This window comes from Thermobia domestica, chromosome 14 (genome assembly GCF_964235325.1).
Source record: "Thermobia domestica chromosome 14, izTheDome1.hap1.1, whole genome shotgun sequence".
NCBI lineage: Eukaryota > Metazoa > Arthropoda > Insecta > Zygentoma > Lepismatidae > Thermobia > Thermobia domestica.
The window spans coordinates 166,488,599-166,500,026 of NC_137467.1; the positions used below are offsets into that span (position 1 = coordinate 166,488,599).

An 11,428-nucleotide genomic window follows, 5' to 3' on the forward strand; every position below is an offset into this window, starting at 1 on the left:
ACAAAGTTGTTAAAGCCATCCCCGGGAAAATTCACAATCCTTTACCTTCAGCCTGCAGCACACAACTTTCCCTTGCTTTTGGAGGTAGGGAGAAAATTAAGACCACCACCCACAGTATATTACGAAAAATCTTAAGCTTAAATCTTGGTAATGCCTCTAGGAGCGAGTAACTTATAGAATTCGGATGGACAAGAAGTTACCCAAATAAATCACTTTTTCGTTATCATGACATCATTATCTCTCCTGTCGACGCTCGGAAAAGAAAATGCTTTTGGTTTACTAAATTTATCAAAATATTGTTTATCAAGGAGTAGACGGTGAATCCCAAGATCATCTTATAAAATTGTATAGCAACGCATTATATACACTAATTTAGTACCGAGGAGATTAAATCTCTATTGCTACTAGAGAACTAAGGTGACTTGTCTCGATACTGAAAAGATGCTCTTTCCAAAAATTACATTCACAAATTAATTATGACAAAGAAACGATGGAGGTAGTTTTCAGAAACACACTTATCATGGGTATAGAAAGAAACAACAAAGTTGTTAAAGCCATCCTCGGGAAAACACACGAGAAATATACTAACCGAAAGAAATTTCCCAGAAGCTCTATATTTAACCCTTTATAAGATTTCTGCAAACTAGTAATAAATTGCATTCTTAACCTTTTTCCATAACATATGCCTCAAAATTTGTCATATGCTGGTTTGAATATAAAGCATTTAACAAGCAAAACAAAGCCGGTGAACCGAACTCAGAAATTTCCAGTTAGGATTGGGACGAGTCGAGCTAAAACTCGACTCGAGTTTCGAGTCAGGTTTCTCGAGTAGAGTCAGCTCGTTTTGAAATCACGGCCTGATTAGACTGGAAAACAAAAGCCATGAGAAATGTAAGCACTAATGTGGAATGCTTTTAGTGCTGGTGAACTATTGGCTCGACTTACTTCTCGGTTCGGCTCGATAGTAAATGAGTTGTGAGCCGAGCCGCTGACAACCCTAAACCCTGGCCGAGCAGTTTTGAATATGTTTGGCTGGCGCTCTATAACTTTTAACAACTTATACGAGTACTTGCTCTTCCGGAATTCAATCCCAGAACCTCGAGAACGATGTTCAAAAGGCTTCTCGACGACGAAGATTTGAAATCAACTAGCTTTTAGTATTCAAATACAAATCGCCCATCTTTCATAATAATAATAATAATAATATTTTGTCCCACACGTGACTTTCGTGTGCATAGTTTCAGATTCGATTAGTTACATTTGAGTTTGGCATCTCTTCTAGCAACGAGTCTATATGAAACGTGGTCCTAAAACTTGTGATATCCGAATCATAAGAGCGCCTATCGGGAAAAGAACCCAGGTCTCCTGCGCCAAAGGTGTGAACGCTAACAATACAGCCACGAGAGATTTAGTTCCAGGTTCCATTACTAACAACGCATAAAATATTGATCGCACTCATAGAATACTTAAAATTCACTAACATTTTGATGTCCATCCCATCTACTATGCACAAAACATATATCACTTTTTAGCACTTTCGAAACTCTCAACCTCTACTCGTAAATGTAACTTAATTTAAACATGTTCCAGCATTTAGAGATAGGATAATAAATACGACAATAAAGAAATTAATAAATTTCCTTAATATAACTCTACAATAAAATCTTGATATCTATGACTCTACAACTGTTTAAACTTACTGGGCCTTATGCAAAATTGTTTTGACGCGTGATTAGTGCCATACTAAAGAGTTCGACTAACATGTTTCCTGCAGCAGTCAGGCCTTTAGTATGACGCAAATCATGTCAAAACGACTCTGCCTAAGACCCACTGGCTTTGACAATACCATACTAGCACTTTTTTTACTACATCTTATCTAGAATAAATCACTTCCAAAAACCATGTTGTTCTATTTACTCTTCAACAGCTTCTCACGCCAAAGTAACATTTTCAAATCACGTTTCAAAAAATTGTGAGCGAAGCTTATAGAAACCTGAGGTATACGGTAAGAACTGGAAGAGACTTCAAGAAACAAGACACATTGAAAACGATATATAACGCAATCGCTAAATCGAAACTAGAATATGGTGCCGACATTCGGAACCCTGCAAGCTAAAAATATAGCCGTAAAATAGAAATGTTAGAATCAAACCTCGCAAGGTAGGCTACATAGTTTCAAGAAAACAGGCATATATCCTAAATTTTAAACTACCAATGCTTTTAAACAACCAAACATTGTATTCGTTGACAGAAGAAGAAAAGTTAGGTTGCTGTGCTTTCTATATAAAGCTTTAAACAACGAAATCCAAGTGTCGCAATTACTTGAATTTCTTAAATTTAAAAAGTTCCTAACGTCAGAACACATCCAAAACCTGGTTTATTTCACCGTAAAACATTAAAAACGAATATGATTAAAAACTCACCTATTTGGAGCATGTGTGACCTCTACAACAAACTTTGTATGGTTGATCCAAATATTGACATACTCAGAATATCCTTCACTAAATTTAAAAATGTAGTAAATTCTTTGAGTGCCAGAATCGATTATTAAAATTATCACTTGTCTATTTATTCTACCGTTATATGTTCAGCTGTTTTGTGAATACTGTACATGGGTATCTTTATCTGTAGTATTCGTCTATCTAAATAAAAAATAAACTTATTAGCTTTAGTTTCCAAGTCCGCCAGCGACAAAATAATCACGATAGACCATGACAAAAGTAAAATTATGACAAGTATATTCCCTCTACTGGGCGCATACGATAGGACATATATTCATTGCATTGCAGGGGTAACACCCTAAAATAATGGGCAGGGCGTCTACTAAAATTCCAAAATGGAATTTCGTGACCTTTTTTCCCCTAAAATTTAGTAACATTCTCAAGAACGAATTTGAGCGCGAATTGGACCGCATTTTCATGCATGCGATAGAAGCACGCTTTACTTGCGATTTGGTAGCATCTAAAGCTGACCATAGACATTTTTGGTGGTGCATTTTCACGGTTTATAGAACAAAATTTTCCCGTCTATACTTATATTTGTACAGATGAAAAAATCGTGACCCAAAAGCTAAATTTCCTGACTTTCATAACCGATTTCTGGTTTCGTGACTTTTTCATGATTTTCGTGACCGATAGATACCCTGATGGAGGAGAAAAAGTGAAATTCCTATTTATTAAAAAGAAATACTGCGAACTATCTCCAGAAATAAACCATAACGCCACAAATATATCTATTAATATTAAATATCTTTGAAATAAACAATTATGGCGAAGTTATAAGAAAGGAAAATAAAATTGGAAGAATGAAAACTAAATCTTATAAAAACCAGCTCAGAAAGTCTAAAGAATGAACTAAACACTTTCTAAATTAGATTATCCTGATTCTCATTTAAATAAATAAATATTCTACTTAAAAACAATACAAACATTAACAAAATTTATCTTATATTTCAACACTCAAACTATTCTTGAACAGTCCGTCCGAATTCCCAATATGACAAATTTCATTCTTGCTAAACAGAACCACACAAGTGTACCGGCAGTTTTAAAGCATTATTTCCAGATATGCAACTTTTCTTTTTCCTCACTCATCTTCGAAGTCTCCAAGCTTTCATAAAATAAATACATTATTAAAAAAAAAAAAAAAAAAAAAAAGTAAAGTTATTCCAATCACTAAGAAGACACACTGAATATTTCCCAAAATACACTCATCATTGAATGTCACACTGAGATCTAAAATGGGCAGGATACATTGTTCCCATATGCATGCAACGCATCGAGCTAAAATCCTGGAATTAGCTAAATAATAATAACAGTAATAAAAAAGCCTTCAGTAGACTATAAAGGGATAAAATAAAGAATCTTTAGAAGATATGTAAAAATAATTTTGGATATCATTTAGTTTCTCCCTCAAATCACTTGGTTGTGACTACAGTTCGTTATTTAGGTTAGGTTAAGTGTTAACTTTGATTTCCAGTAATCGTCTACAACGATTCATTATAAGTCATAGTACCGACATCTTAGCCGTCGATGGATTTCGGGAAGATACTAGATGCCATCCATAATTTTAACCGGATATGGTTAGCTATCTTGGCACCCAAGACAAGATTAAAATTCCACGACAACGATTTATCAGTTCCTTAAGCTACATGGATAATTAGCTAGGAAACAAATATGGCACAAGAGTTATCTCATGCCCATATCTTCAACATATACGCCTTTGCGCGGAAGACCTGGGTTCGATTCCCTAAGGCGGCAGCTGGTGTGGTTTGGACACAATAACATTACCTAGTAAAGCTAGGTACTGAAAAGGTGAGGTTCTAATATGATACGGAAACAACTTAAACTAAAGTGTCACCATGCTCGTTACCGGTCTTTACCACCCGTCCTTATTTTGTCGCAACGGACCCGATTTCGGAAAAATGTCCCGAAGTTCAAGTTTATTAATGAAGTTAGTGACTTACCATTATTATTATTATTAAAATTTAGTTTTCAAATTATTACACAGAGCCTTTGAAATAAAAGGAAACCATACAACAGGGGTAGGCAAGCAGATAAATGTGTATCCGGTAAAGAGGTCTGTACACAGGCTATATACGCTATTACTTCAACTGACTATATATTATATAATATAGGACCTACGTGATTTATATGCTCTCACACACTCTTCACTAGAAAGACTTATTTTACATTATTACGGCAAAAGTATGACTGGTACATCTCTTCCCCCTTCCCTACCTTTCGCCATTAGTTGCATGAAGTATCCCTACATTTGGCTTTAGAAAGGTGGCAATCCTATAGTACACTCCGCTGATACCGATCCCAGGTCCGATCCTAGTTTTAGAACAATTTGAATTAGTGGCAGCAAATAATTCCAGTATCGTAGCCTTCAAAACATAAAACAGACAATGACAAAAAAGTGCCAACCATTCAAGAAGTATATTTTTGGATATTATCCACCCCCAACTATCATAAAGTGTAGCTGCACAGGAATAGGATGTCTAGATCAACAACCATGAACATAAGAAACAAGCTTCTGATACTAAAATGAACCAAGGCTACGATCTGAACATCAAAAACCAAATTATTTCCGTCAAATAAACCTAATATACAAATAGAGTATAACCAAAGGTTCACCGAACCACAGAATTAACTCCGGTGATCCTAAGTAATTACCTAACGTACGAAACCCTAAAGTGCGGTATATTGGAGACAAACTTTTCAAAAAAACGAACACACAACTAGTCCATCGACAACTCAATAAAGTAAGATCTTTGGTGCTAAAATTAAACAGGAAATAGTTATACAGCAGCATCAATTCACACAAATCGTTATCAATGCGAATTACGATCTAGGACGTAATAAAAAAAAAATAAATAAAAAAAAAAAAAAACACAAATGATAACCATGATCAAAACTTAGAGAACGATAAATCCATTCTCACCTCATGACCACCGTCCCACTTTGATGTGACAACTTTTCCGTTTTATACGGGACCTCCCGTATTTGGCACAATTTTTAAACTGTCCCCTGATTTGGTTAAGCCCAGAAACTAAAATTCCCGTATTTACAAAAAAACTATGGGAGCAAAATATTACTTAAACCTGCCGCGCAGTTGGAAGAAATTTGCGTAACTCTTGCACAATTATATTTAAATCTCTAAAGATTTTTATTACTTAAGAGAAAATGTAAATTAGAAAATTTCCACTGATGGCAATACTTTAGAAAAATGGATATCTGTAAAGATATAGGCAAAAGGGACAAGAATTAATCGATCACGAATTGAACAAAATTCTTACTTTCTTCTGAATGTTACAACATCTAGTGCTCATTTAGAATGCAAAGGAATGAGAAGTGAAACGTGTAAATAAATATAGATTTAAAGAGTTCACTCGCACAGACGGTTCTACCAAATAGAAAATTTATATGCAAAAGACGATCTGAAACATTTTTCGTGAAGGAATGAGCGTGTGAATATACGTAATTTCTGTCAGTGCACAGCATACTGAAATGAATTTTGAAGAATGAAAGTATTGTGTAAGTAACTATTTACTGAAGCGGAAGGCGGTAGAACACAAGAATGCAAACTGGGTAAAAATGAGAAAAATCAAGCTAAAGTTAAACACATGTGCTTTCTGTACAATATACCAAAAGCAACTACAAGTGGTTGAATGTGTCATACATTGTACAAAAAACCACATGTGTTTACTTGATTTTTCTCCATTTTTAAAAATGTGGGCTAGACCACTGTTGCGTTCACCCCCTCAATTATACAATAAAAGACAAATTCTGACCAAAACATATATTAACTAATAAATAATAATAGCGTTACAGTTTCGGCAAAACATCTTTGCCTTCATCAGGCACATTATTTGATGTGTTTGAGGTATAATGTATGAGATAATGTGTCTGATGAAGGCAAATATGATATGCCGAAACTGTAACGCTATTATTTATTAGTTAATATGTTTTAATCAGAATTTGTCATTTATTGTCTACAAAGTTCCAAAGCTCTGAGTGGTATTCAGAGTAATTATCACCAGTATTTTAGAAACCCTAATCTAATCTAACCTGAAAATGTAAGAATTCTGTCAAAATTTGGTGGAACCAATCTGAAAGCTCTGATCTAACCTGTAACAAATCTGTAAAAATTTGGTAGAATCGTCTACTCGAGTAATGGCGATTCAAATAAGGACCTCTGTACTCTACAATCATTTTATAACTATTTAGCGTACTAAAATGTGGATGATATTTAAAACCTCCCCCAAACTCGTTTCATGGCCCCAGAGCCGAGTACCTTGTTTATGCCTACACTGTGATAAAGAAAAAAACGAGCCCTGCGAGACTTCCAACCCCCTTCGCCCAAAGTAGCTCGCTCAGCTGCATTTTGTGAAGTAGCAAACACTGGAGATCTTATATGCGTAAAATTGGGGAAGAAACTAATATAGGCCTAAAATGTTTTCCAAGTAGCCCTATACTTAGGCATATATGTGGGTCTTGGGAGCCAGAATCTCTTCGAGTTAAAATTTCTTACTTTCTTGGTATATTTTCTGTATTTTTGTTGGTTCAGGTTAGGTTAGTTTCGGATAAGTAAGGTTAACTTTGTATTGTCCCCCAGTTCCAAAAGCATCCCTATACTTTCATCCATTCATACTAACCGTAACTTCCCATTTATTAAAAAAAAAAAAAAAGTTGGCAACCCTGCCCTACCTCCTTTTCCAAACATTATACAAAAATTAAAAAAGAAATTATAAGCCTACATTTAATTATAATAATGGGTTATGATTAGCAGAAGAGGTCCAAAAGCACGTAAAAAGTGTAAAATTTACAGGAGAAAAGTGTAAAATTTACAGGATGATACAAGTACTTATAACTAACATAACTTAACAAAATCTAACCTAACCTGAACTAACCTAATATTAATAGAAATTCTTCTAACCTAACCTAAGCTAAGCTAACCTGAACTTATTACTGTAGTAGAAATAAGCGAAACTCCATCAATATTTTGGAAAATTATGCTGGACCCCAACATTAACACAATGTAGCATAAACTAACCTAACCTAATTAAATGTGAACAGAAATTACCTACATTGTAACAGTTTTTAGGAACAATTTGCTGGACCCCTTCTGTCAAATTAATAAATCCAAACCGATAAACGTAAACTAAAACTGAACTTCGCAGTTTAAAGAGCACATTATTTTCGACTCACGGATATTCAGTTTTGAGGGACTTCTCGTACTTCAAATTAAAATCTATGCCTCTCTGCTTGAATGTGCAATCATTACGTGAGCCTTATACGCAAAGGAAGAAATGCAATAAAATTTTAGGTATATGCCTTTTTAAAAGCATCAATTGAACACAAAGCTGATTTTGTCAATTTAAATAACGCAATACACTAACTTACAAATAATTATAATCTTACGATGAATTCTCTATTTCCTTAAATTATCTATTTTTAGTAAGTTGATACTTGCCCTTCTCTCCCTAACTAATAGGGGAGATCTGATATAAATCATTATGTTTTGCTTCAAATATTTCTTCAAAATGTATTATAAACACAATGAATACAAAATAGGGTAGATCCGCCTGTTCATTTTTTAATTCTTTTTTATTATTATCATATTATTTTAAAATATAAACTAACGAGAAACAAAACACAATCTTGAAAATATTTTGTTTATAAACTAAAGTGGCAAGTTATAAAATATTAGCACTCTTAACCTGATAATCTGTCATAATGACGGTTTGAAACAAGTTGGAGAATTTCCAACGATTCCATGAGATAAAATGCAATAATCCATTGATAAAATAGAATACGTACTACAATAATGGCAGCATAATATTACACTCGGATTGTTCAAGGGGGTTCACTGAATGAATCACCACCACGCTTATTCTATTATCATTGTTAACGACGCCGGTCTTTTCCTTTGATATATTAGTCCTATGTTTACATTCATTCTTAGTCAAACAATATCATTTTAAGTAATGTAATTGACACTCCTCTCCCTAGGGAGTAATAATACGAGTTATAAATACAACTATTTACAGCTAATTAATTGATCAAAACAAAAACAAAATATGAAGTTAAGCTGCATCTGTCCACACCTAACACACCGGTCGGTTGACGCTTTCTCACGCTAGATAATGAAGTAGGAAAAAAATGTAATAATATATCCTACCTTAATCTCAGGTCAGTTAAAATTATAAATATTCCAATACACACATCCTCACACTATCACTCACACACCCACATTTATCATACAACTAACTGTATTTAAATGCAATACAACCGCCCAATTGGCGGCTACCCCTCGAACACAAGTTCTGATCCCAACCGAAGAGCACAGACCCCGCACCGCGGCCAAGTGAATTGTGGGAAGAAAACGCTGAGCTTTCCGTGTTTCCGTTTCGTACCGCAAGAGAGTAGCACAATCCTATCGTTTTTCAGAAAGAAGAAAAAAAATCAAGGACGCTTGCGCAAAATTCAATTGAGAATGACCTTCCACCTTACGGCATAGCACCAATTCTATGCATGTCCAGAGTTGCCTTTAGTTATTTACTAGTTAATCAACTCATTTTGCTACAATCAGTGATACTCTATTTCTAGACACACAGAAAATGCTTCGACAGAATCAGCACCAAATTTCTATATTTCGTTTATTTCTACGTAAAGACACTAGGTAAATTTACGTCCCGTCTATAACTAGATATTGCTTTTGACATCTAAAATTTAAACAGAGAACTTAACTGAGAAAATAAACCAAACACATTTAACTTTATGTAAATCCTCAAAAGTTGTCCTAAGTGAGTTTTCTAAAATTAAGAACTAGATACATCGTTCCCTTGCATCCAGTAGTGTAGGCAGAATTTTTGTTTGGAGGGCTTGGTGTTGTGATATACAAATATACAGGGCGGTAAAAAAAAAAAAAAAAAAAAAAAAAAAACTATTTGAACAAACTTCGGGAGCTGACAACGAAACAAGCAAAAAAGTCCTCTGGAACTTTGGTCAGTGAGGGATAGTTTCGGCGATATAAGGTGCCGAAAGCGTGGGAAAATTAACTTCAGAGGGCTGTAATTCAAAAACAACGCAACGTAGAGAGTGCGGTTTAGAACATGACACTCGAAGCCATACCTGCTCGATTGAAAAATGTATGCTTCAAACCTCCACAAGATGTATGTGTGAGGGATTCCCCAAAGGAACGTAGGGATCTCCTATAACCAGGCAAGTGATCTCTACGTTATGTTCTAAACCGCACTATCTACGTTGCGTTGTTTTTGAATTACAGCCCTCTGAAGTTCATTTTTCCTACGCTTTCGGCACTTTATCGCCGAAACTATCCCTCACTGACCAAAGTTCCACAGGATTTTTTTGCTTGTTTCGGTGTCAGGAATCAGCTCCAGAAATGTGCTCAAATAATTTCTTACCACCCTGTATATAGGTTTAATATATATATAAGGTGTTTCCTGACACAAGGTAAGACTTAGAAAAGAAAGTATAGACCAACCTGGATACAGAAATCCGTCATTTCGGATATATAGGCTGCCAAAAACATGAAAAAATTAACTTTAAAGGTCCATAGCTCCAATACTATAGGACCTACCATAGTCGGGTCAAGACTTCACTTAGGAACTAATGTGTACACTATTCAAATATCCATGCTTCAGAATCCTGTTGTTCTCACACAACTTTTATGGAGTGAGTTTAGTTACGGGCAAATAATTTGAAATACTTACCAACTAGCTCTATAAAAATTACTGCGCAAGTGCCACAGAATTCTGAAACAGATAGTTGGATAAGGCAAGTGAAGTCTTGATTCGACTACGGTAGGACCATAGTATTGGAGCTATGGACCTTTAAAGTTTATTTTTTCATGTTTTCGACAGTCTATAACTAAAAAATGACGAGTTTCTGCACCCAGGTTAGTCTATACTTTTTTGCTTTATCTTGGTGTCAGGAATCACCTCCCAAACGTTGTCGGTGTTGTTTTGAAACATTATATGTATGCGTTTGTATATGTTTGTCAGAGGAGATATTTAGAATAAACTAGTAATAACACGAAATATAATAAATTAGTTAATATAATAAAGTTACATAAAATGTTAATCTACATTTGATAAGTAACAGAAATAATCACAAAAGAAATCCAAAATTCTGTCTTTGGTAAATGAATTGAAACGGAATAAACCATGAGCAACGATCAAGCCTAAGTATTCGCTAGTAATAAATGGCCCAAAAGTAGACAAAGATTTTCCAGATTGCCAGTTGCTGCAATGCAAGGTAACAACTGAAAAAATAAGAACTATAGTAGAACTAGAACAAGTACTGAAGTACATTGTCGGATAGCTTTGAGAGGACCGAGGCCCCCCTGGACGCCACTGCTTGCATACCCGAAAAAAAGTTCTTAAAAGATCGTTACGTGCGTTTTTGTTCTAGATTACATTTCCACAGGGACGAACAGAAGGGGTCGGTCTTGGGTGTCCAGACCCCTCCCAAAAAAGTCCCAACTTTTCTGTAAAACCATTCTAATTTTAGCAGTAATTTTATAAATTTTAATACAAGTATCCTTATATAGAATTTGGACCGCCCCAAAAGCTTTGGACCCCTCGCGCAATAAATTCCTGCGTATGTACCTACATTTCCCTATCCCTCTCTTTTCCACAATCGAACGGAAATAGTTTCTCCTCTCATAATTCATTTATCTGATATCATTTTGAAAAAAAAAAAAAACTGAGAAACCGAGCTTCATTTAATGAAATTTTGCAATTTTCCAAGTTGATCCTTAAGTGAGTTTTCGCATAGTACTAATCGCTTTTTCACGAAGCTTTGCAGCCCTTGTAAACAATGCAGACGGCAGTGTGTAAATGCTGCCAACTAACAGACTAAAAGGTTTATGGAAAACCTCGAGCTGACAAATTAAGAAA

The 11,428-nt window shown here is 35.0% G+C and overlaps 1 protein-coding gene across 3 annotated transcripts in view; it reads right to left on the reverse strand.

Moving 5' to 3' along the window:
• Window positions 1–8,922, reverse strand: part of egh (beta-1,4-mannosyltransferase egh) — a 163,840-nt gene extending 154,918 nt beyond the window's left edge. For 2 of the 3 annotated variants that reach the window (XM_081739132.1, XM_081739133.1), the window contains exon 1: window positions 7,978–8,124. In XM_081739132.1, coding sequence (XP_081595258.1) covers window positions 7,978–8,019 — 42 coding nt within the window. In that variant the 5' untranslated portion in view covers window positions 8,020–8,124. Of the gene's footprint in view, window positions 1–7,977; window positions 8,125–8,685 lie in introns of those variants that run through there. The other variant, XM_081739134.1, reaches the window with a different exon arrangement.
• Window positions 8,923–11,428: the final 2,506 nt, after the last annotated feature.